This window comes from Mus caroli, unplaced genomic scaffold (genome assembly GCF_978045245.1).
Source record: "Mus caroli unplaced genomic scaffold, Mus_caroli_1 scaffold_17, whole genome shotgun sequence".
Lineage (NCBI taxonomy): Eukaryota > Metazoa > Chordata > Mammalia > Rodentia > Muridae > Mus > Mus caroli.
This window is the reverse complement of record NW_028227272.1, coordinates 93,453,483-93,480,946: the sequence shown is the minus strand read 5'-3', so window position 1 is coordinate 93,480,946 and position 27,464 is coordinate 93,453,483. Positions and strand designations below refer to the sequence as shown.

The window sequence follows — 27,464 nt, the reverse complement described above, 5'->3', positions numbered from 1 at the left end:
CCTGCTCAGCTAACTCCCATCTCTCTTTACACCTCTCTCTCCAATGAATTTTCTTCCAGACTTAGGTGGGGAACTGTATGTCTGAGTGATACTCATGTCTGTTTGTGCATGTGTGCACGTGTGCTATGTACATGTGTACATGTGAAGTGAGCAGCTTGCATGCACATGCCTTGTCTATGTGCATGTACAATTATGTCTGTGTAGTGTATATATGTGTGTGTGTGTGTGTGTATGTATGATATGTGTGGCATGCATGTACATGCTCATGTGTGAGTATGTATTACATATATGTGTTTGTGTGGTGTGTGTATACATGTCTGTAGTCTGTACATATAGAATATATATGTGAAGTAAGCATGTGTGTCCAGCATGTGCCTTTCCTGGGGGTATTATCACATGACTCCCCCGGTGCTCAGGTTTTAAAAGGTCTGTCCTGGTAGATGTCATGCTAGGTAAGCATTATGTTTAAGGGAACAATGTTGGTGTGGGATTCTGGTCCAGATGGGGCTAGCCTCCCCACCATGGTCAGCTTATAAGAGCTGTTCTCAAGGCATCTGGCAGGCAAGAGGAAGGCTGAAATCATGCCTCTGGTTCCTGGGCTCTTCTGGGGTCTTATAGGATCTCAACTCTGTAGCCTACCTCCCGTCCCCATCACCACCCCAGAGATTGGCTCATCCCTACTGTAGGACTGGGTCCCTATACTGCTGTCCTTTCAGAAGTGGGAAGACAGCCACACACAGCCTCTGCCTCTGATAGCACCTGAGACAACAGCCATAACAGGAGGGGACTGGAGTGAACTATGAGGGAAACATAAAAGCCATAGCACCACCCACCTCCCTGCAACAGAAACTCCACACTTGTGACATGGAGGCCCACGCCAGACTGTGAGCCATGAGTGGAAAGAAGAGCTGCTGAGAGACTCTGGGACACTGTCATCAGGCCACCTCCCAGAAAGGATGTAGTGCAAACTGAAGCTGCATGGGAAAGGGTGGCCTGCTGCCAGGGTGGACACAGTGGTCATGGGGGCCTGTTTCTACTGGACCAGTGACCAATTCCCCAGGTTGTTCCTGACCCCAGTGGGCCTTCCATAGTCCCAACCCTGCTCATAACTTGGTACCACAGGCCTTATCATTTCAGATGTGGACATGGGGCCAGAGGGCAGGCCTCTAGGATGCTCAGATCTAGCCAGTAGGAGATACAGAGACCTCCGTGCCTAAATACTGCTGTTATAAAAGCTTCAAGGATGGGTTTTTGTTGTTGTTGTTATTGGTGGTGGTGGTGGTGGTGATGATGATGGTGGTGGTGGTGGTGGTGGTGGTGGTAGTTTGGTTTTGGTTTTGGTTTGGTTTTTGGTTTTGATTTTTTTTTTTTTTTTTTTTTTTTTTTTTGTCCAAGCTCCGGGCAGAACTCTCTTTGTACTCTAGAGTCTGAGAGTACAGTCAGCTCCAGGAGAGCAGCTGGCTTTTAAGTAGCATCCATCGCGCCTGAAACATTCGGAGTGAAAATGCGGTGGGAATGGGGACAGTGAAGACGCTGAAGGGACCAGCAGGGGCAGAGTCCAGTAATCTTTAAGAATAGCTAGATGCTTCCAGTCTTGTACCAGGAGAGACCAGAAAGCACCTACCTGTGAGAGAGTGAGTGAGTGGGAGCGATTCGGTGATTGGTAAGCAGGGGTCGCACAAGTCCATGAGGTCACAGCCCCCACGGTTGCTGATGTCATGGTATAACTCTCTTCAGGAATGTATATAGTGGGTACAAAAGAGCCAGCGGGTTTTGGAATCTGAGGTCTCAGGCAACACATCCGCTAGTACAGAACTGGGAGCTCCTTCTAAGACAGGCAGTGGATGAAGCTAGTTAAGGATTTCCGGATGAATTGGGCGGGTCTTCCAAGGCCCCACCCCTAGCGGGGGGGCTATTGGCATTTGATGGCTGCAAGGGGCGGGGAGGGGAAGACTGGGAGGTTGCCCGTGCTCCAATGAATGACAGCATAGTCGCATGCAAATGAGAAGCGCTAACTGAATCCAGTGGGTTAAAAATAATAAATAATTAAAATAGCCATTAAGAATGCTTGCTGCTTGCCTAGCAACCCCAGTTCAGTACCCATGGCACACATGACATCCCCAGGGAATCTGATATCCATCCACTTCTGGCTTCTTTGAGTACCTGCACACATGCGGCATATATACATAAACACATACACATAAATTTAAAAGTTAAATAAATATTAAAATATAGAGGGAGGGAGGTGTTGCTGCCAGGGGAGGGGACCCAGGTCCTCAACAGGATCACCACAAAAGGAAAATTGCCAAAGCCCAGAGCAGAGGCTGGGGTAACGTTACCTTCACCATTTCCTGAGAATGTGCTGGGTTGTGCCATCACTTCCCCGGGCGAGACCATGGTCTTTGCTACAGATTTCCTGCGGGTTGGTGGGTCCTGAGCTTCCTTGTGTGGCCACTTAAGAGTTCTGCATTTTCAGTGTTGTGTAGGGACTTCCTGTCTGTCATCAGCCTGCAAGGTGAGGCTCCCTGGCTATTCTTTGTAATAGTCACAGTGCCCACATAAGCAAGGGGCCGTGTGGGGGAGGGGAGGTGCACCCACCCCCCACCCCATCAGACTGCCTGTAATCAGGATACAGGGACACTACAGTCTGTGTGGGTCAGTCTTGCTATAACTCGGGGGGCCTCCTCCTGTTCTCTAGACAAAGTAGGGTACACCCAGGTCCATATCCCTATTCAGGGATACAAGGATGCTGCATGCTGTCACCAGCGGGATTTGGGGGGTTTTGGTTTCTGCTGGTGAAATCCAATCAGTGGCCTTGGAAGGAGACTAAATCAGGAAAGTCCTCAGGAGGAGCTGGTGTGAACTCAGTCCCTGGAAAACAACTGGCCAACCCTGATGCTGTTGACTCCAAGAACATATTAAGGACAGCTTAGAGGATGTCAGGGATGGGGCAGGGGAGCATCTAAAATCAACAGTGGCCTATAGCCACACAGCACTGCCTCCAGCATCACAGGGGCAGAGAAAGTCTCAGCTTGTAGCCCAGGCTCCACACTTTGAAGACTTAACCATACAAAGTTTATAGCTCTGGCTTCAGCAGCATGGAACATGTGCATACAGGCTGCGGGCTGTATTTGTAACATGCGGTGGGTGTACTACGTCTGTGATGACATATGGCATGTGCTATGTTTGTGTGTGTCTATGGTAGTATGGCATATGTCTATAGAAGTGGGTGCCCAGTAAATTCCGGGTACTTTTGGTACCCAGTCTTCTATGCTTGGTGCCCCAGGCACCTCAGTAGGCATATGACCCCACCTTCATCCTTCCCTGAACCTGAAGACATTGGTGTCTGACTTGTATGGAACCTTTGATTCTTACACCCTGTGGTAGCAAGGACAAGATCGTCTCTACCCTCAGCAGACATTTACACCCTGCAGTTCAGACAAGCCAGGAGAGGACCTGTGACTCCTCGAGTCACCAAGCCCTTCCCCCTACAGGACATGCTGGGCCAGTGCACTCTGCTACCTGTCCTAGCTGGGCTGCTGTCTCTGGAATCTGGTGAGTTCTAGGATCTCCACATGAGGTTTTTCAGAAACAGTAGGCACACCTCATGGGCATAACAGCTCCAAGCCACTAGGAGCTGTAGATCCTGACCTGACCTTTCCTGGGTCTCTTCCCACCCCCCCCCTATTGACTCTGGATCAGCTGGGGTGGGCAGGACCTACTCACCCATCCTGTCTCTGCAGCACGGTCTCAGTTGTGTACCAAGGACAATGTGAGCACCTGTCAGGACTGTATCCGGTCAGGGCCCAGCTGTGCCTGGTGCCAGAAGCTGGTAAGAACTACAGGGGTTGACTAGCAGAGTGTGACATCTATTCCTTCTTTATTTATCTATCTCTGTCTCTATCTTTCTGTCTCTCTCTGTCTCACTGCACCTCTGTATCTGTGTGTGTGTGTGACTATCTGCCTCTCTCTCTCTCTCTCTCTCTCTCTCTCTCTCTCTCTCTCTCTCTCTCTGTTTGTGTGTTCTATCTGCCTATCTCTCACTCTTTCTCTGTCTCTGTGTGTATATCTCTCTCTCTCCCTGCTTCTCTCTGTGTGTCTCTCTGTGATATCTCCCACCGTGACTGTCTGTCTTTCTCCTCTTGTTCTCTCTCTGTATGTCTCTCCCTGTTTCTCTCTTTAATATCCCCTGATGTGACCATGACCAACTGCCTTGTCTTTTTCCCTTCTGTCTCTACCTGTCTATCCCTCCCTCCTTTATTCCCTCTCCCAGTGAATACATGCATTTCTATCTTCTTCACTATTCTGTGACCATCATTTGCCTGATGATGTGTCATAGTCTCAGGCACGCCCATGGGTCCCTCCAAGCTGCTCTGGATACCACCGGAATGACTTTCCCCATTTGTTTTGAGTAATTTGAGGGAAGGGAGGGAGAGGGTGTAGATGTATGTGCCCATGCACACAAGTAAAGAAATGAACAGAATAGCATTCCCTGCCTTATTCCCTTGAAACAGGATCTCAATGAACCTGAAGTTATGCTGGTGACCAGAAATGCTTGTGCTTGGGATACAGGCACATGTGGCATTAATTTGTAGATGCTGGGGGATCTGAACTGTTGGGAGAGTAGTTCAGGAGCAGGAAAGGGCCTGCAGCTCATGGCTCTGCATGATTTGGAGCCCCCAGGGAGATCAAGGTTGTCTCTAAGGCCAGGTATTCTTTGGCAGGCTGTCCCACTCCCCAGAGACTTCTATGCCAAATTTTAAGGGCAAGTGAGAAGGAGATAGGCCGGGGGCTTTAGCCCTTCATGGCCTGTCTTCTTCCTCCTGGTACTAAATGAGCCCTTTCCCCAGAACTTCACAGGGCGAGGGGAGCCCAACTCAGTTCGCTGTGATACACCAGAGCAACTGTTGCTAAAAGGTTGCACATCTGAGTACCTCGTGGACCCCAAGAGTCTTGCTGAATCCCAGGAAGACAAGGAGAGGGACCAGAGGCAGCTGTCCCCAGGAAATGTGACAGTTTTCTTAAGACCAGGTAGGTTGGAGCTGGGGTAGACCGGGCACATAGCATTTACAGGAGCTCAACCAGCATCCCCCGGGTATCACTGTGAACAGACAGACTGTATCTCAGTTTCTTTTTCTGATGGTATGATAAAATACCTACACAGACAGCTCAAAGCAGGAAGGGCTGGGTTCACAGTTCAACAGTGCAGTCCATCATGGTAGGGAAGACCAGGCAGGGGAAGCTTTAAGCAGCCAGTCACATCACATCTATAGTCACGAAGCAGAGGGTGATGGGTGTAACCACTACTCAGCTTGGTCAGCCAACTCATAGAGCCCAGGATCCCAGCCAGGGAGTGATGTCACCCACAGCAGACAGATCCGCACACCTCAATTAACAGAATTAGGACAGTCCCCAACAGGCTTTCCCAGAGGCCTGTCCCCCAGGTGAGTCTAGATTCTGTACGGTTGACTTCTGAGCTCCCCAAAATCCTCAGAAGGCTGAGGCAGGATCACCTGAATGCACAAGTTGATTTGAGGATAGACACAGACACGCACACAGACACATACCATGCACATCATAATTATATAAATATATGCATATAAATATATAAAAATAATATATAAATATATTGTTATATTTAATTTATATTTTATATTAATATATATTTAATTTAAAAGATCGACCTTGTCCATAGCTTTGTCTCTTGCTGCCTCCAAGCAAGAACCCAACCTCCACTGCCTACAGACTATGCTGGATGACTCGCCTCGTCTCTCTTATCCCTGAGTTCTGTTTTGTTCTGCTTTGTTTTGGTTTTTTTTGTTGTTGTTTTTTTTTAGAAGAGAGAACAAACCATCTGAAAAATACTGCTGCACTCACTCTCAGAAGGCCAAGGTACTCTTGGCAGAATAAGGGTTATGATAAGTCCTGCAGCTAACAGATTTAAACCAACCTTGCCCAACAGGTTTGGCCATGACCACAACAAATATTTCAGAATGCAGACTTCAGGGTTCCTATGAGGCCTGGTCCCAGGGAGTCAGAGTAGCAGGTCAAGCCTTGGGCAGGAGCAAAAGTCTCCACTGGCTGAGTAGCTCACCCACCAGATGTACCAGGAGAATAGAAGTCCAAGATCAGGGTGCTCACAGGGAGGGATGCTGGGTTCCCCAGAAGCATCTTCAGCCATCTGCTCAGTATCCTCACATAACAGACACAGGCAGAAGAGTTCTTGGTTCCCACTGACCACCCCTCCCATCTTTTCTTTAAACAGAGTCTCATTATGTAGCCCAGGCTAACCTCAAACTCGGAGATTCTCCTGCCTCTGCTTCCCAAGTGCTGAGGTTAAATGTATATACCAGCAGGCGTAGGAGTCAGTACCTTTTTAGTGATGCTAAGCCAGGCAGCAATGGCTGAACAAACTGAGAGGACTGAGGAACTACTGGAGAGAGCTATCCACTCACAGCACATGCTCAGTGGCTCTGCAGTGACACTCTTCTCCCTCACAGGTCAAGCAGCAACATTCAAAGTGGACTTCCGGAGGACCCAGGACAACCCTGTTGACCTGTACTTCCTGATGGGCCTCTCTGGCTCTGCACAAGGCTACCTCTCCAATGTCCAGACACTGGGCAGTGACATGCTCAAAGCCCTCAATGAGATCTCCAGGTCAGGCCGAATCGGTGAGGCCCACTGCCACTGTAGGCTTCTGGCTCAGCTCTTCCCCTACCCCCACACACCAGAGGCAGAGATCTGACGGTCCTCAGGCCATCTGGAGTGTGAGTGGTACTGAGCCTGACTCCCCTCCAGAGGCCATGTCCAGTCACTTGACCCCAAAATTCTGCTCTTCATTTCTTCTTTCCTCTTGCATTCATATTCTGGTGTGCTCAAAAGACAGAAGTGCTAATTTCTAAAAAATTAATGAGCTTCAAAGCATGTTGATTGATTAGCAATTACAGCATAAATGTTGTAATCAAAGTGAGCAAAGGTCACAGGTCAAAGGGTCAGCACTCCACAAGCACCAACAGGCTCATAGAACATAGGCTTACATACATGCATGTGTGGTATGTGCACATAAAGGCTTGTGTACATACATGTGTGGTATGTGTGTGCACATAGATTCCCCAGAATACCACTATCTCTTTTCTGAATAGTGATGCACTCTCTCATGAGTGTGTGCCCATTTATACACTTGTATGTGTATGCATAGCCAATACACACCACAGGCGTGCTCACACACATATGTGCACATGTGCACATACATTCTCAGATACATATCTGGTGACACACATGAACCAAGTATATCCATACCTAGACATGCTCATATACATACAGGTACACACATGTGTGTACTGTTCCCACACATATACACAATTTTGAATGTTCACATGTGCTCACACAGACAAATACCTACAGATACCACACCAACCTCTCCTTGGCTTTACTACAAGACAAGTATCTCCCAGGCTCACCTCCCTATTTTGGGCCCAGCCTTCTACTTCCCACAACCCTGCCCCTCCAGCCTCATCTGCCCCCCTCAGGCTTTGGATCCATTGTGAACATGACCTTCCAGCACATCCTGAAGCTGACTGCGGACTCCAGTCAATTTCAGAGGGAGCTGAGGAAGCAACTGGTTTCTGGAAAGCTGGCTACCTCCAAGGGACAGCTGGATGCTATGGTTCAAGTTGCCATATGCCTGGTGAGTCTACTAATCCTTACCAAGGCTGCAGACTCCCTCAAGTCTCGAGCCTCTGGGGTGCTGCAAGCTGCTTACACTAGCCAGTGTTCTCTCAAAGGTGCAAGCCAATGGGCCCTTTGCTTGCTGTCAGCCTGAGAAGAATAACCCTCACTAGACCCCTAGAGAGCCACTGAAGGCAGGCTGGGAAGGAGAGTAGGAAGGAGGCAAAGGGACCTGGAGGCTACCTATAGATTTTACTATTAATCTGTGATGCCATTAGCTCACCTGAAACCTGCCTAGACCTTCCCAAGTGACCATTGTAAGCTGAGCCACACCTATGTCCTGAGTCAGGGGCCAATCTCACTTCCATGCCAAGACAGTAATCCCTGACCAGAGTTCACTCCTGACTCCTCTCAGACACACACCAGCCTTTATCAGTCCCAGGCTCTCTTTATAATGTCACGGCTGCAGCAAGCTGACTCGGCCCTGGCTCAGCTCTCAGCCCTCCATCCTCCCTGGGGCCCTGAACATATTGCACTTAGATTCATGGTGTCAGACTACAGCGTGCTACAAGCACACACTCCTCTGCAGGGATGATCCTGGAAGATGCAGTCCCCACAGTAGTCTTCTCCTTTGGGGAGAATAATTTTGGGCGTCTAGTCCTGGAGGAACGGGCTGTAGAAGTTTCAACTTTTTGGAAGCAGACGTGTGTTTCACGTCCTCTCACCACACACGTTGGGCATCTTAGCAGACACATCTCAGAGTTGATCCTGACTCCCTCTTTCTGTTGTCTGGAGGCGGCGAAACCACAGAGGAGGAGAGGCAGAGGCTCCCCCTCTGCAAGCTGCCACACCTGGCTCCTTGGAGAGCCCAGCTGAGAAAGCACAGCAGGTAACTCTGAGACACTTCTTCCCCAGGGAGAAATCGGCTGGCGCAATGGGACCCGGTTTCTGGTGCTTGTTACTGACAACGATTTCCACTTGGCTAAAGACAAGACTCCGGGTACCAGACAGAACACCAGCGATGGTCGCTGTCACCTGGACGACGGCATGTACAGGAGCAGGGGAGAACCTGTGAGAACCCTTACTGCCCTGGCACCCTCTGGGGCTCAACCCTGCATGACACAAAACGGAGATGGGGGAGCAGGAAAAAACTTACAAACTTGCCCCCCATGCATGTGTGTGTGTGTGTGTGTGTGTGTGTGTGTATGTATGTGTGTGTGTAGAAGAGCCAGGGTCACACAGGGTCACACAGGGCCACCTCTCCAGAGCCTTGGATACCTTTTCCCAACCTAAGCAACAAATTCAAGAAAAACTTCATGTTAGGTCTCTGGATATTGGCCTTGGGACAGAACACAGTGGTAGGACCCTAAGACACACTGAAGAGAGACTCCAGCTGTTCTGCAAAACCAGTGGGAAGTCACAGAGAACTAGAGATGAGCTAGAAGGTGTCAAGTAGGGGGACCCTGAAACCACACCAAGAGGGCAAGTCCCTAGGGGACTGGGTGGGCTGGGAGGAAGAACTTGTGCATGCAAGCCAAAGCAGAACTAATGGGAAGTTTGGAGAGACTGGAATGGAGGACAATGGAGGTCTCCTACCTAGACAGCTGCGGGTCCCGGGGATATTGGCTAGGATGTAAGGTAGCAAGGGGCTGCCAGGAAGGATTCGAAGGACCCTGGGCCAGCACCAAAAGGCCAAGAACATTGCAATTTCTGGTGTTTTCTTAACTGTCTTTCAATATCATCAATTTCTGATTAATTCTGTTCCACATACTTAAACATCTTGTTCAGAGAAAGTACTGCCACAGGACAAGGGCAGCCCTGACTTGAGCTGACACCAGAGTCCTCAGAACCCTAGGCACTTTCTTTGGATGGGCATCCTGACAGAATGTCTCTTCTCCCCAGGACTACCAGTCAGTGCTCCAGCTGGCAAGCAAACTGGCTGAAAACAACATCCAGCCCATCTTTGTGGTGCCCTCAAGGATGGTGAAAACCTATGAGGTGAGATTGATGATCTTGAGCAAGGGAGGCACTTCAGCTGCAGGGTGCAGCCCAGCACTCTCACAACATCACCAAAGTTCTGTTTCTGCGTGCCAAATTGAGGGCCTGGGACCAGAATAGGACACATATCCAGTGGCCTGAGATGAGGAAGATGATGGCCATAATCTACTTGTAAAGTCTGATGTCTAGTTCTTCTGAGCCAGCAGGATCCCTACAGGAGAACCTCAGATCTAAGGTCTGTAGTGGGACCACTGGGGACCTCAGCTTCCTCCTCTCTGACAGACAGTGATGACCACCTGAGAGGACCAATGTAGGGACCCTGATCTGATTCATCAACTTACTTCAGAAATCAGCTCCTCTAGGAACAAATTCTCCCCATCTGTGAGTGACAACAGTCACTCCCCTGACATCATTCATTCTCAGAGCCACAGACACACGTTTTCCAAGTTGACTTCCCTTTTGGTCCCAACTCTGAGGCTGTCTCACCTTACACAACTGCCAGGTGCAGGGCTAGGTTGAGTGTAGACCTGAAATCTACAAAGGCTGGTAAAGTGACATTTGTTGGCTGTGCGTTGCTGAATGAGGACTCGGGGTTGGGTCACATCATAGGTCTCAGGCAAGCCTTGGTTGCCAGGACAACAGGCAATTCTTGATGTTAGGTTTCCAGACTCCAGCAAAGGGAAGCTATTCTATAGAGTTATCAAGAAATAAGAGGAGGGAGCCTGGAATACCTCCATAGCGGCCAGTAACAGAAAACAGTGGTTTGGCTCTGCACAGGTTGCCAGGGGATCAAAGAGGAGACCACTCCATAGTTAGGATATCACAGCTCCTATGTCCTCACCTGTAATTGGGCTATGACAGTCCCCCTCCTCCTAGAGTTGTAGAGGGTCCGAATTCTTTGCTGTCTGTGGAAGGCATCACACTCCCACAGACAGCATTGTTACAAGCAAGGATACCACAGATAGAAGACTTACCCCTACTACTTCGCTGGCCTTGGGAGATCATAAGCCTCTGTTCCTTGGAGACTGGTCAAGGCCACAGGGAAGCATATGAGGATGTTACATACAAGAACCTTCTTTGTGCATGCTTCTGGACTTTGGAGAAAGCAACTTTCACCAGGCAGAACCCAAATTTTCAGGAGGGCAATCCCAGGGCCAAGACAAGTGGAAGTGAGTTGCAGAGGTTAGTGGCCCAGCTGTAGCAAGCCTTCTGTGCTTCACAGAGAGGACAGACTCCATTTTAGAGAGTCATAGGACAATGCTTGGTGGCTTGACTATCAGTAGTTTGTCCCTGGAGAGGGTGACAACATTCCTTCTTCTTCTTCATGAAATATACCATCTTTGGATGACACTAGGGCAATTGTAGGGAAGATGCTAGCCTGTCTGTTGTCCAGGGGCTTAGGCTGAGCCACCTCCAGGGACACTCTGGGAATCGGGTCACTCCTGCCAGAGCTGATTGTCATGGGATCATGGGATTGTGTAACACTGCCACCATTGAAATGAGATTGCTCAGACTGACTCATGCGCAGGACATCCCTCTCCCTGTGGTCTCACCACACTCTAGTGTCATCTATGCCCTCATGTGCCATGTGTGGGATTCTGCCTACCTCGCTGACATGGTGAAAATACTGGCCCATGGTGAGCCAGGTGCATGGTGCCTGTCAGTAACATCACCAGCTTGTCACTGGAACTGACTGCCAGGAGCATTTACACCACAGACAGGAGGGCACTCTGAGCCAGATGTTGGCAGCATGCTGCTGGTGCTCATTCTGTGTCTTGAAGTCAGGAGTCAGTTGAGCATCATCCTAGCCACCTGGAGAGTTTAGGAGACCCTCTGGGTGTCACAGACCTTCATGAGCATGGAGGAGTTGATGGCATCATGTGCCAGCTTGATCTTCTCTCCCAACAGAAACTTACCACATTCATTCCCAAGCTGACCATTGGGGAGCTGTCAGATGACTCCAGCAACTCGGCACAGCTCATCAAGAACGCCTACAGTGTGAGTCTCCTGGAGAAACTTCATGAGATGATCAGAACTCCACAGTTAACAAAGCCCTGACCTGTGAAACCCCATTGTTGTCTCCTGCAGCCCCTCCAGGCACCTCACAGTCTTCTAGACAGACACAGAGTACAGGGCAGCTCATCTTAGTGGTGTATACCACCCCAGATTTCATCTGACTCTCCCTGAAACATGAGTTCCAAGCCCTACTCAAATGGGGCTCTTCCTTGTCAGCCACTATGGAGATATAAGAGGGCAGATGGCTAGGAAAGAGCACACACTGCCTCACAGGCTGGAGAGACTCAGAAACCACCTCAGTAGATTTGCACCCTCTGTATACAGCCTTGGGGGGGAGGGGTCTGTTCATTACTGTGTTAAAGTAACTTGGGGGAAAGGATGTTATTTAGCTTAAACCTTGCTGTGTATCATCAAAGGACAGCAAGGCAGGAACTTAAGCAGGAACCTGGAGACAGAAACTGAAGCTAAGGTCATGGAGGAACACTGCCTACTGGCTTGCTCCCAGTATCTTGTTCAGATACTTTTCTTATATAGCCCAAGCCCACCTAGCCAGGGATGACACCACCCAGAGTGCATGCAAGACCCTTCTGCATCAATTAGCAATTAAGAAAATGTTCCATAGACATGCACAATCTGACAAAGGCAATTCCTCAATTAAGGTTGCCTTTTCTAAGGTGACTCTGGTTTGTGTTAAGATGACAAAAAGCTAATCAGCACAGAACCTCATGCATGCCAGCCCCCAACCCTGCCTCAGACAGACCCTGAGTCCACCCTCCTCCCTGGTGTGTGTAGTCTGTACAACTGCATCCAGGTTCATTCCCTTGGAGTCCCAGGGTTCTGGCAGACACCGGCATGCACCAAACACTGCTCACTGCTCAGAACCCATTTAGTCCCTACAAATACAGAAATCCACAGGTGACAGGTATCCTCAAATTCTGACCTAGACTCCTATGCGGGCTGGCAGCACAAGTGTGTGCTGTTAACTGATCAAGGAAAGGTCTCGTTTCCTTCTCAGGCCTTGTGAGCCTCAGGTGCCCCAAGAAGGCTCCTGTACCTGGTCACTGCCCAGTCATGTCTAGCTCTGTCTTCACAGGGTTGACTCCAGTAACATCATCATTACTCACACACCAGCTGTCACCTGTCCCTTCTCCTTCCACCTATGTCTCATCTCTCATTGCTTCAACAGTCTGTGCCCCCTTCTCTGCTAACCCTGGAACTGATCAGCAGCAGGACCTCACAGGGATCACAGCTGTGTCTATGCTGGTCACCTGCCAGTAACCATGGCATCAGCCTGCTGTCCTATCCTGACACATTCACTGGGCTCCCAGTGGGTGTCTGTGTCATCAACACAAACAGGAGGGACGTGAGAAGTATCACAGTACTTGGGGACAGGGACAGCTGGACCTGTAACTCCTGAGTATGGCTTCTGTCTGCCCACAGAAACTCTCCTCCAGAGTTGTCCTGAACCACAGCACCATCCCCAGCATCCTGAAAGTTACCTATGACTCCTACTGCAGCAATGGAACATCAAATCCAGGCAAACCCAGCGGGGACTGCAGTGGTGTACAGATCAATGACCAGGTGAGCCTGGGGTTCCCATCCTAGCATGCTACAGGGCCCACCAGATATCTCAATATCTCAGCGAAAGCTATGGTGGCCAGCAGGCAGCTCCTTCTCCCTTTAAACACCACTTAGCAGAGTCCAGGTTCTATCATTGCAGTAATGTTATGGCACAGGAGAGCACCTCCCCAGCAAACTCCAGACCTCTCCTGGAATAGCCCAGCTAAGCGCACCAGTCCTGCAAAGACAGGACCCCTGGGGGCAAGTGCTAGACTCACAGAGAGATACAAACAATACGGTATTGAGTCAGGCTTTCTTACTTTTGTTTCACATTATATCTTTGGATGGAAACATCAAAGCTTTCCCTAACATCCCAGATACACATTTGTTACCCAAGCTTTCCATGTTTCTTTTTGCCTGTGAACTAGCATCTCACACCAGACAGAGCCTATGTTTCTTTGCCAGTTCTTAGCATCCGTCCCCTCCTGCCGGGTGACCCACACAGGAATTTGATTGATTTTATTCTAATTTTCAGATGTTTGTTCCTTGCCTTTACTGACATTTCTACTCTTTCTTCAAGTACTAGGTGGTTTAAATTTATTTTAGATGTGGCTTAACTTTGTAAACCAGTACACTCTGTAGCCAGAGCTGCCCTTCTGGTGCTACATGTGTGTGCTGTTGCTGTCTGGGACCCTTACATTTACTCTGGGTTAGATGAAGGACATCATCCTCCCTAAGACATTCTGGTATCTTAGTGCACTGGACTTATGGGTACAGCACAAGGGAAAATATGCCCTACAAACTCACTGTAAAACCCCCTGCTGTATATATAATGAAAATCATCAGCTCCCTTGTCTGATTCGCAGCAGAACTTGGATGTGGTTAATGAGCGCTGTAGGTTGGAACAGGGGTCTGACCTCCCTGCAGCCTGGTTTGTAGGCCATCCCAAAATCCAGTTCCTATCCTCTTTCCATTGCTTCAGAGAGAACCCATGCCATCCCTCCTATGACATCATTTTGGCCCCTCAACACTTCTGTGGGGAAAGGAGCAGGGCTGTGACCCTGATCATCATGGCCCCAAACTGAGCCCCATCATTCCCCTATAGGTCACCTTCCAGGTTAACATCACAGCTTCAGAGTGCTTCCGGGAGCAGTTCTTTTTCATCCAGGCACTGGGTTTCGTGGATTCAGTGACCATGCGGGTCCTTCCCCTGTGTGAGTGCCAATGCCAGGAGCAGAGTCAACACCACAGCCTCTGTGGAGGCAAGGGAGCCATGGAGTGTGGCATCTGCAGGTGAGGCAGGCCAACCCGTGGAAAGGTGTCTGTAGATAAGGTGTACCTAGAAAGCCCACACCAAAACACCTGCAGACACCTGTCCCAAAACAGGACAGGTATCTACAGATGAGGCAGGAATGGCCAGCCTGTGACACATCAGCCCATGGGAAAGGTGTCTACTGGTAATCATGAACAACCCTGTATTAGTCAGGGCTCTCTAGAGCCACAGAACTTATGGGTAGTCTCTATATAGTAAATGAACTTGTTGATGACTTACAGTCTGTAGTTCAACTCCCAACAATGGTCAGCAGCAGCTGTGAATGGAAGTCCAAGGATCTAGCAGCTGCTCAGTCCCACACGGCAAACAGTCGAAGGAGAAGACAGCCTTCTTTCTTCCAATGTCCTTATGTAGTTCTCCAGCAGAAGGAATAGCCCAGATTAAAGGTGTGTGCTACCACACCTTTAATCCCAAATGGCCTTGAACTCAGAGATCTCCCTGTCTTAATCTTCTGGAATCCATAGCCACCATGCCTCAAGATCTCCATACCAAGATCCAGGTCAGAAACTTCTATCTCCCAGCCTCCAGATTAGGGTCACTGGTGAGCCTTCCAATTCTGGATTGTAGTCCATTCCAGATATAGTCAAGTTGACAACCAGGAATAGCCACTACAAACCCATAGCACATTATCCTACTAGATAGCTCCTAGGCTCCATGGTGTGAGTGAAGCTGGTGAGGAACCTGGGGTTCACACCCCCAAAGCCCTTGCTGTCATTCCCCAACCAGGGTAATCCTCAGGAATTCCAACCTCACTCTCTACTCTCTGGTTGCAAAGGGACCAAGGCAGAGAACTGGCTGACAGGAAACTCCATTCAGCAGAAGTCAGAGATTCAGAAGCAGGCAAGGACTGGGCACAAGACAGGTTAAAGCTGAGGTATGGTCCCTCAGCCACCTGAGATCCAGGGACATTCAAAAGCCACAGGTAGAGGACCATTGCCCCACCTGGTCTGTCTATATGATTAACTGCATGGTGCCATAGTATCCTGTCAGAGAAAATGTTCATGACGCAAGGTCAAGCTTATGCTTGGCCACTCTACTAAGGGCAGACTCAGAAGGGACCTCAGTGCCTCCTGACCTTCCATTCATGGTGCCCAGGAGACCATTGAGGAAAGAGCAGATGTGCTGTGCCATACTTTCCAGGTGTTTGGATGTGTACCAGGCCCAAAGCAGCTGAAAGTGTGCCCATTCCAGGAGAGATCCTTAGCACAGCTCTTCCTACACTACCCCAGGTGCAACTCTGGCTATGCGGGGAAAAACTGTGAGTGCCAGACACAGGGCCTGAGCAGCCAGGATCTGGAGGGAAGCTGCCGGAAGGACAATAGTTCCATCTTGTGCTCAGGGCTGGGAGACTGTATCTGTGGGCAGTGTGAGTGCCACACCAGTGACATCCCCAACAAAGAGATCTATGGGCGATACTGCGAGTGCGACAATGTCAACTGTGAGAGATATGATGGCCAAGTCTGCGGTGGCCCAGGTGAGTGACAAGGGCCACTGGAGGTGGAGACTTTCTTGTCAGTTTGCACAAGAGGACATTGAGTGTAACAGCAAGACAGACAAGTGGACAGATGAGTGTTAGACTTACTAAGCCACACAGAAGCAGCAAGCCTAAGTGGGCACTTCATCTCTGTGAAGGTCAGGCATCGTCCTAGGAGGGTAACAGGTAACAAACAGTCCTGACTCAAGAGCTATTTAGACACAATAGGGGGGCCCAGTCTGGATGAAAGGTGGCTGTGTTGCTAGAGAGGTGGGGGGAGGTCTCCCTGGTCTCTGTATCTTTGCCCATCTATCCTTGCAAGGTGTTGTGGGATCATATGAGGAGATACAGGTATAAGCAGGCAGCAGAGGATACAGCAAGGGCCTAGGGTGGTGGGAAAATGATTTCTGGTTCCTACCTGCCTTCAGGAAGATGAGTCATGGCAACCCCAGTTGTTTTCCAGGAAGAGGCCACTGCTCCTGCGGCCTATGCATTTGTCATTACGGCTTTGTGGGCTCAGCCTGCCAATGCCAGATGTCCACTTCGGGCTGTATGAACAACAGGATGGTGGAGTGCAGTGGCCATGGTCGATGCTACTGTAACAGATGCCTCTGTGACCCGGGCTACCAGCCACCACTGTGTGAGGGGTGTCCTGGCTGTTTCCATCGCTGCTCCGAGTACTAGTGAGTGTCCCTACCACCCATACTGGCCTCACTGCCAGGCTACCTCAGAGTTCCCAGGGACACCATCACACCATAGTTTTCAGCAAGATCCAGCAGACCCAGCAGGAAAGCCTTATTTTGAGGGGAGTCTTACCTCTCTTGGGCCTTTGGATCCAGTCTTGACTGGCTCTGCCCTTTGTCCACTCCCAGGACCACTGTCTGTTTCCACCCTTGCTTGCCCTGCTCTGATGGCCTCTCAGGGTGCCTAGAACTCTCATTACAGGATCAATTTGTATGTGGAAATCCTCACATATTACATGCTGTGGATCTTGACAACCCCATGTACCCTGAGACACCTGTTCACCCTTGCACACCTGCACCCTTTAATCATTAGGGCAGCATGACATGCCAGTCTACACTCACATACTATGTACCTTGACACACCTGTGAAGTCTTGCACACCAGTGCATACTGATCCAATAGTGCACCCTAACATATAAGTACACACACAACATGCACCCTCACAACACACACACACACACAGCCTTACACATCAATACAACTTATTCACCAGTGTACCCAGACACACCAGTATGTACTCACATAATGTGAACCTTGACAAATTCACATAGCCTTGCTCATCTTGTTCACTCTGGTTCACCAGTGCACCCTAACATACAAGTATACATTCACACAGCATACACCCTGACACATACACATCCTTACACACCAATACATACTTATTCACCAGTGCACTCTCACACAGCAGCATGCACTCATCCATCATTCACCCTAACACACCCATGCAGCCTGACACATATGTAGTCTTGCACACCTGTGCATCCTGACACACTCATGCATCTTTACATGGTGCTGAGACCCCAACATACCTGTGTGTCCTCACACACCTGTGCACCTTGCCCATTCATGTGGCATTTGTCTCATGCTCTTGGGCCCCCCCACCCCTTACCACCTCATTCCATCAAACTCATTCCCACTTTCTCCTCAGCTCCTGTGCCAGGTGCTTGAAAGACAACAGTGCAATAAGATGCACAGAGTGTTTGAATCTGCTGTTTTCCAACACCCCCTTCAGTGACAAGACCTGCATGACTGAACGGGACTCAGAGGGCTGCTGGATAACCTACACTCTATATCAGCCAGACAAGAGTGACATCAATTCCATCTACATAAAGGAGAGCCTAGGTAAGGCTGGATCTGTTGTGGGTAGGACATGGTGATAAGAACTCTGGCCACAGGTGTCTCTGCAGATATCGAGAGGGCTGCAGAGGGAAGGTCTCTCTCCAATGGGTAAGGACACCCAGCAGCAAGAGGAGAACTATCCAGGATACCTGGGCAGGTATATAATACAGGGAGGCTGGCATCCATAGCCACACCTAGCCCTGCACTGAGGGACAACAGACAGGGTCCTCTGGGGTAGCTCCAGTATGTGTTGAGCAGGAGACCACTGAAGCATCCCACCACATAGTGAGGGCATCTCCCATTTGATGGGAGGGCCCTAAGGGCTGGTGCCTGTTAGCTATTTTATGACACCTATGGGGAGCCTCAGAGAAGTAGGGGGTACTTCTTCCCTCAGCTCTGTTGGACCCTACTAAGCTCAGGTCCCTGTCTGCGAACTAGAGATGGTGACCTGGTCTTCACAGGGTTCATGTTCCAAAGAGAAAAGACTCCTGACATGGTCCTGTCAGTCAATGCCCTGCACAGGGTGATGCTACAACAGCAGTTAAAATGATACAAAGACCCCGTGGTGAGAGGCCCCTTCTCATGTGGAAAAATGGGATCATTGGAACAAGGAGGTCTGTCATCCTTCTGTTCCTGAGCATGCCAGGGAACCATTAGGTGTTCCCAGAAGAAGACTGGCAACATCCACATTGTCTTGTTTAATCCCAACTGGCATCCAGGATAGACATGGACCTTCCAGTGACAGAACTCTCAGGAAACAAGGTAGACATGATACTGTCAGGGACCAGGTAGATATAATAGTGACATAGTCCTGACAGGGTTCAGGGTTATATAATCCTATCAGGAGCCAGGAAATAGTCCTCTCAGGGTGTCAGGTGGTTGCTTCCCTGTCAGGTGTACACTACCCTGTCAGTCAGTACAATGTGGGTCTGTGCTGTCTAGGACCAAGAGGACACAGTCCTGTCTGGAGCTGAGATAGACATGGTCCTATCCAGTATCACTGCTTGATCAGGAATAACAGATAGGAGATGGACAGACTGAGTCTGGAAGGACAGACACTATACTTGGATAAAGATGGTTGAATAGAAGTAGAGGACCGAGAAATCCGGCCTCAATAGGGCCACAAGCCTCTCCGGTCAGAAAAGCGCCTGGGTAGCTAGAGCGCAGGGTCCGCTGACACCCGCCAGCTACCCACGACCCCCGCCACAGGATCTTAAGACTTCTGGTGAGTGAAACTCAGCTTCTGCTCCAATCCAATTGTGTGCGGGACCTGAGACTGCATTAGTTAGGGAAGCAGAAAAACGGCCTGAGTAGGACCACAGGCCACTTACGGCCGGACCAGCACCAGGGTAGCTAGAGCGCAGGGTCGGCTGACACCCGCCAGCTACCCAGGACCCCTGCCACAGGATTTTGAGACTGCTGGTGAGTGGAACACAGCTTCTGCTCCAGTCCAATCACGCGGGACCTGAGTCTGCTTTGGTTGGGGAGGGAGAAATCCGGCCTCAGTAGGGCCACAAGCCTCTCCAGTCAGAAAAGCGCCGGGGTAGCTAGAGCACAGGGTCGGCTGACACCCGCCAGCTACCCACAACCCCCACCACAGGATTTTGAGACTGCTGGTGAGTGGAACACAGCTTCTGCTCCAATCTTTAAACAGTGACAACGACAACAACTAACCCCAGAGATTACCAGATGGCGAAAGGTAAACGTAATAATCTTACTAACAGAAACCAAGACCACTCACCATCATCAGAACCCAGCACTCCCACTTCCCCCAGTCCAGGGCACCCCAACACACCGGAAAAGCTAGACACGGATCTAAAAGCATATCTCATGAAGATGGTAGAGGACTTCAAGAAGGACTTTAATAACACACTTAAAGAAATACAAAGGAAAACTGGTAAACAGGTAGAAGACATTAAAGAGGAAGCACAAAAATCCCTTAAAGAATTGCAGGAGAACACTGCTAAAGAGTTACAAATCCTTAAAGAAAAACAGGATAACATAATCAAACGGGTAGAAGTCCTTACAGAAAACCAGGAAAACACATCCAAACAGATGATGGAAATGAACAAAAACATACTAGACCTAAAAAGGGAAGTAGACACAATAAAGAAAACCCAAAATGAGGCAACACTGGAGATAGAAACCCTAGGAAAGAAATCTGGAACCATAGATACCAGCATCAGCAACAGAATACAAGAGAAGGAAGAGAGAATCTCAGGTGCAGAAGATTCCATAGAGAACATCGGCACAACAATCAAGGAAAATGTAAAATGCAAAAAGATCCTAACTCAAAACATCCAAGAAATACAGGACACAATGAGAAGACCAAACCTACGGATAATAGGAGTTGATGAGAATGAAGACTTTCAACTCAAAGGACCAGCAAACATATTCAACAAAATTATAGAAGAAAACTTCCCAAATCTAAAGAAAGAGATAACCATGAACATACAAGAAGCCTACAGAACTCCAAATAGACTGGACCAGAAAAGAAATACCTCCCGACACATAATAATCAGAACAACAAATGCTCTAAATAAAGACAGAATACTAAAAGCAGTAAGAGAAAAGGGCCAAGTAACATATAAAGGCAAGCCTATCAGAATTACACCAGATTTCTCACCAGAGACTATGAAAGCCAGAAGATCCTGGACAGATGTTATAAAGACACTAAAAGAACACAAACTCCAGCCCAGGCTACTATACCCAGCCAAACTCTCAATTAACATAGATGGAGAAACCAAAGTATTCCACGACAGAACCAAATTCACACATTATCTCTCCACGAATCCAGCCCTTCAAAGGATAATAACAGAAAAAAACCAATACAAGGAGAGGAACCACGCCCTAGAAACAACAAGAAGGTAATCCCTCAACAAACCTAAAAGAAGACAGCCACAAGAACAGAATGCCAACTTTAACAACAAAAATAACAGGAAACAACAATTACTTTTCCTTAATATCTCTTAATATCAATGGACTCAACTCCCCGATAAAAAGACATAGACTAACAAACTGGCTACACAAACAAGACCCAACATTTTGCTGCTTACAGGAAACTCATCTCAGAGAAAAAGATAGACACTACCTCAGAATGAAAGGCTGGAAAACAATTGTCCAAGCAAATGGTATGAAGAAACAAGCTGGAATAGCCATTCTAATATCTGATAAGATTGACTTCCAACCCAAAGTCATTAAAAAAGACAGGGAGGGACACTTCATACTCATCAAAGGTAAAATCCTCCAAGAGGAACTATCAATCCTGAATATCTATGCTCCAAATACAAAGGCAGCCACATTCATTAAAGAAACTTTAGTAAATCTCAAAGCACACATTGCACCTCATACAATAATAGTGGGAGACTTCAACACACCACTTTCACCAATGGACAGATCGTGGAAACAGAAACTAAACAGGGACACAGTGAAACTAACAGAAGTTATGAATCAAATGGATCTCGCAGATATCTACAGAACATTCTATCCTAAAACAAAAGGATATACCTTCTTCTCAGCACCTCATGGTACCTTCTCCAAAATTGACCACATAATTGGTCACAAAACAGGCCTCAACAGATACAAAAATATTGAAATTGTCCCATGCATCCTATCAGATCACCATGGACTAAGGCTGATCTTCAATAACAAAATAAATAATAGAAAGCCAACCTTCACGTGGAAACTGAACAACACTCTTCTCAATGATACCTTGGTCAAGGAAGGAATGAAGAAAGAAATTAAGGACTTTTTAGAGTTCAATGAAAATGAAGCCACAACATACCCAAACTTATGGGACGCAATGAAAGCATCTCTAAGAGGAAAACTCATAGCTCTGAGTGCCTCCAAAAGGAAACTAGAGAGAGCACACATTAGCAGCTTGACAACATACCTAAAAGCACTAGAACAAAAGGAAGCAAATTCACCCAAGAGGAGTAGACGGCAGGAAATAATCAAACTCAGGGGCGAAATCAACCAAGTGGAAACAAGAAAAACTATTCAAAGAATCAACCAATCAAGGAGCTGGTTCTTTGAGAAAATCAACAAGATAAATAAACCCTTAGCCAGACTCACTAGAGGGCACAGGGAAAGCATCCTAATTAACAAAATCAGAAATGAAAAAGGAGACATAACAACAGATACTGAAGACATCCAAAACACCATCAGATCCTTCTACCAAAGGCTATACTCAACAAAACTGGAGAACCTGGATGAAATGGAGAAGTTCCTAGACAGATACCAGGTACCAAAGTTGAATCAAGATCAGGTTAATGATCTAAACAGCTCTATATCCCCCAAAGAAATAGAAGCAGTCATTAATAGTCTCCCAACTAAAAAAAGCCCAGGACCAGACGGGTTTAGTGCAGAGTTCTATCAGACCTTCAAAGAAGATCTAATCCCAGTTCTCCACAAACTATTCCACAAAATAGAAACAGAAGGTACTCTACCCAACTCATTCTATGAAGCCACAATTACTCTGATACCTAAACCACAAAAAGACCCAACAAAGATAGAAAACTTCAGACCAATGTCCCTTATGAATATTGATGCAAAAATCCTCAATAAAGTTCTTGCTAACCAAATCCAAGAACACATCAAAACAATCATCCATCCTGACCAAGTAGGTTTCATCCCAGGGATGCAGGGATGGTTCAATATACGGAAATCCATCAACGTAATCCAGTATATAAACAAACTCAAAGACAAAAACCACATGGTCATCTCGTTAGATGCGGAAAAAGCATTTGACAAGATCCAACACCCATTCATGATAAAAGTCTTGGAAAGATCAGGAATTCAAGGCCCATACCTAAACATGATAAAAGCAATCTACAGCAAACCAGTAGCCAACATCAAAGTAAATGGTCAGAAGCTTGAAGCAATCCCTCTAAAATCAGGGACTAGACAAGGCTGTCCACTTTCTCCATACCTATTCAACATTGTATGTGAAGTCCTAGCCAGAGCAATTCGACAACAAAAGGAGATCAAAGGGATACAAATTGGAAAAGATGAAGTCAAAATATCACTTTTTGAACATAATATGATAGTATATATAAGTGACCCTAAAAATTCCACCAGAGAACTCCTAAGCCTGATAAACAGCTTCGGTGAAGTAGCTGAATATAAAATTAACTCAAACAAATCAATGGCCTTTCTCTACACAAAGAATAAACAGGCTGAGAAAGAAATTAGGGAAACAACACCCTTCTCAATAGTCACAAATAATATAAAATATCTCGGCGTGACTCTAACTAAGGAAGTGAAAGATCTGTATAATAAAAACTTCAAGTCTCTGAAGAAAGAAATTATAGAAGATCTCAGAAGATGGAAAGATCTCCCATGCTCATGGATTGGCAGGATCAACATTGTAAAAATGGCTATCTTGCCAAAAGCAATCTACAGATTCAATGCAATCCCCATCAAAATTCCAACTCAATTCTTCAACGAATTAGAAAGAGCAATCTGCAAATTCATCTGGAATAACAAAAAACCTAGGATAGCAAAAACTCTTCTCAAGGATAAAAGAACCTCTGGTGGAATCACCATGCCAGACCTAAAGCTTTACTACAGAGCAATTGTGATAAAAACTGCATGGTACTGGTATAGTGACAGACAAATAGACCAATGGAATAGAATTGAAGACCCAGAAATGAACCCACACACCTATGGTCACTTGATCTTCGACAAGGGAGCTAAAACCATCCAGTGGAAGAAAGACAGCATTTTCAACAAATGGTGCTGGCACAACTGGTTGTTAACATGTAGAAGAATGCGAATCGATCCATTCCTATCTCCTTGTACTAAGGTCAAGTCTAAGTGGATCAAGGAACTTCACATAAAACCAGAGACACTGAAACTTATAGAGGAGAAAGTGGGGAAAAGCCTTGAAGATATGGGCACAGGGGAAAAATTCTTGAATAGAACACTAATGGCTTGTGCTGTAAGATCGAGAATTGACAAGTGGGACCTCATGAAACTGCAAAGCTTCTGCAAGGCTAAAGACACCATCAATAAGACAAAAAAACCACCAACAGATTGGGAAAGGATCTTCACCTATCCTAAATCAGATAAGGGACTAATATCCAATATATATAAAGAACTCAAGAAGGTGGACTCCAGAAAGTCAAATAACCCCATTAAAAAATGGGGCTCAGAACTGAACAAAGAATTCTCACCTGAGGAATACCGAATGGCAGAGAAGCACCTGAAAAAATGTTCAACATCCTTAATCATCAGGGAAATGCAAATCAAAACAACCCTGAGATTCCACCTCACACCAGTCAGAATGGCTAAGATCAAAAACTCAGGTGACAGCAGATGCTGGCGAGGATGTGGAGAAAGAGGAACACTCCTCCATTGTTGGTGGGATTGCAAGCTTGTACAACCACTCTGGAAATCAGTCTGGCGGTTCCTCAGAAAATTGGACATAGTACTACCGGAGGATCCAGCAATACCTCTCCTGGGCATATATCCAGAAGATGTCCCAACCGGTAAAAAGGACACATGCTCCACTATGTTCATAGCAGCCCTATTTATAATAGCCAGAAGCTGGAAAGAACCCAGATGTCCCTCAACAGAGGAATGGATACAGAAATTATGGTACATTTACACAATGGAGTACTACTCAGCTATTAAAAAGAATGAATTTATGAAATTCATAGCCAAATGGATGGACCTGGAGGGCATCATCTTGAGTGAAGTAACACAATCACAAAAGAACTCACACAATATGTATTCACTGATAAGTGGATATTAGCCCAAAACTTAGGATAGCCAAGATATAAGATACAATTTACTAAACGCATGAAACTCAAGAAGAATGAAGACCAAAGTGTGGACACTGTGCCCCTTCTTAGAATTGGGAACAAAACACCCAGGGAAGGAGTTACAGAAACAAAGTTCGTAGCTGTGATGAAAGGATGGACCATTTAGAGACTGCCGTATCCAGGGATCCTTCCCATAAGCAGCTTCTAAACGCTGACACCATTGCATACACTAGCAAGATTTTGCTGAAAGGACCCAAATATAGCTGTCTCTTGTGAGACGATTCCGGGGCCTAGCAAACACAGGAGTGGATGTTCACAGTCAGTTATTGGATGTATCACAGGGCTCCCTATGCAGAAGCTAGAGAAAGTACCCAAGGAGCTAAAAGGATCTGCAACCCTATTGTTGGAACAACATGATGTACTAACCAGAACCCCGGAGCTCTTGTCTCTAGCTGCATATGTATCGAAAGATGGCCTAGTCGGCCATCATTGGAAAGAGAGGCCCATTGGACTTGCAAACTTTATATGCCCCAATATAGGGGAATGCCAGGGCCAAAAGAATGGGAATGGGTGGGTAGGGAAGTGGGGAGCGCTATGGGTGTCTTTTGGGATAGCATTGGAAATGTAACTGAGGAAAATATGTAATAAAAATATTAAAAATTAAAAAAAAAGAAAGTGTAAATGAGGAAAATACCTAATAAAAAATAAATTTAAAAAAAAAAAAGAAGTAGAGGACCTGGTAAGAATTTAAAGGTCCATGGTTCTCCAGCAGATAGGATGGGAAGTTGGGGATTAGAGCGGTTGAGAGAAGTGTTAAATAACAATGGCCAAAGATGTTAAAGATGCTGCATTTGAGCAAAAATCAAGATGACCTCACAAGTCTTAGGTGTGCAACCCCAGAATTCTAGTTCCCCATGCCATCCACGCTTAGAGGGTTAAAGAGACAAAGGTAGCAAAGCCACTCGGGTAACCACAGAATATGCAGCCTGCAGTACATGGCGACACTTACAGGACAGAGACTTGGAGTCCACTGTTCCCCAACCCTTCCTCAATTTGGGAAACCGTGAGAGTGGGGAGGGAGGCACAGACTGTGAGGAACCTGAAGCTGAGGACCTGTCCTCAGGCTATAAGCACAGACCTCCCCAGGGGTCTCCATTTCCACTGTGCAGTGAGATGGCTTAGGGTCCTTCAAGCATGTTCCTAACCTTCTCTGTGAATAAGGGACCAAGTCCAATGGCCTTTAAGTATTGAAGATCACAGGGACTGGCCTTGATTGTGATGGGGGCTGAGGCTATGTTCTCTTGTCTACTGTGTTGTGGGGCAGACAGCAAGTCTCTGGAATGGGGTCTTCTGAGGACTGGGTGACATAAGAGACTGTAGACTTTTGGGTAAGACTCACACTACTGATGGTTCATGCTTTCTCCTTAGTGTGTGCAGAAATCTCCAATGCCACCATCCTACTGGGCGTTATAGTGGGCGTCTTGCTGGCTGTTATCTTCCTGCTGGTTTACTGTATGGTTTCCCTGAAGGGAACCCAGAAGGCTGCCAAGCTCCCCAGAAAGGATGGGGCTCAAAGCACACTGGCACAGCGTAAGTGGCTAGGCTGTGTGAGCCTACACCTTCTTGTCCTTTGTGACTTCTCACACTGTGGGTTGTGGCTGTTTCTGAAGGTCTGCATACACCCTGCCCCAGCAGCTCATCTGAGTGTGCATACTATGAAATCTCTACCCTTTATATCTAATACCTTCCACTTCTGTCTTGGTCCTCAAAGTAATGTCTTTAAACTGGACATCCCCAGAAGGCAGCCCCAGAAGCCCTCCCTGTACTAACAAGGACATGTTTGGTTTCTCCCTAGAAGAGCCTCATTTCCAAGAACCCCACCATGAGGAGCCAGTGTGGAATCAAAACAGACAGGGTACCCAATGAAGGTGAGGCACCAGGACCAACTGGATGGGACCAGCAAACCATGCTTCCTCCGCCCTATGACCAATCAGGACACGACTTACACTCACCACAGAAGCAGCAGCACAACAAAAGGTGTTATGTATTTCTTTCCACAATGACCAACCTGCCAGGTCTTCTGTGAACTTCTTTCTAGGGACAGCATCTCCAGGGACAGCATCCCTTTCTGGCTCATGCAGTCATTCATAAAGCTTAAGAAAGAAACTTCCTAAGTCTTAGAAGTTCAGACACATGTTTTTCTGTGTAAAAATTAAGAAACAAGTTCAATTAAATGTAGGGATAATTTATATGTTAAATCTCTCTTTTGGGTATGTATTCCTGTGTATGTGCAGATTGCATGTGAGTACATGTGTGTGGGGGCCACAGGTTGACATTAGGTGTCTTTTCCTATTGCCCTGGACCTGGAGCTCACCAGTGAGTTCTAGGGACCCCCTCCCCAGAATTGATATTACAGACACACATTGTTACACCCTTTTATATGGATTCTCAGGATACAGGTCACCACAGCAGGAAGGTCACGATAACCAGAGAATGAGGCATTCAGTCACAGCCCAGGTGTAGTCAGGGAGCAGCGATGAATGTGAATGTTCATGTGTTCTTCTTTGTCCCTTTTTATTCAGCCTGGACCAGCCTACAGGATGGTGCTGCCAATATCTGGGGTTCTTTCTACCTCAGTTACACCTCTTTGAAAATACCCTTCAGAGTGTCTCCTGGGTGATTCCAAATCTAGTCAAGTGGTCAATCAAGGTTAAGCACCACAGGCTGCAGCCATGTCATCACTACAGGCTGCAGCCATGCCATCACCACAGGCTGTAGCCATGTCA

General features: G+C 47.4%; 1 protein-coding gene across 1 annotated transcript; it reads left to right on the top strand.

Moving 5' to 3' along the window:
- The first annotated feature begins 3,497 nt into the window (after nt 1-3,497).
- LOC110311769 (integrin beta-2-like protein) lies at nt 3,498-26,604 on the top strand. Its single transcript, XM_021185291.2, has 15 exons — nt 3,498-3,555; nt 3,744-3,832; nt 4,851-5,031; nt 6,501-6,671; nt 7,530-7,687; nt 8,584-8,739; nt 9,571-9,666; nt 11,575-11,664; nt 13,123-13,263; nt 14,348-14,535; nt 15,805-16,049; nt 16,513-16,732; nt 17,721-17,914; nt 26,107-26,268; nt 26,537-26,604. The coding sequence occupies exons 1-15, from the start codon at nt 3,498-3,500 to the stop codon at nt 26,602-26,604; spliced, it is 2,217 nt and encodes a 738-aa protein (XP_021040950.1).
- Nucleotides 26,605-27,464: the final 860 nt, after the last annotated feature.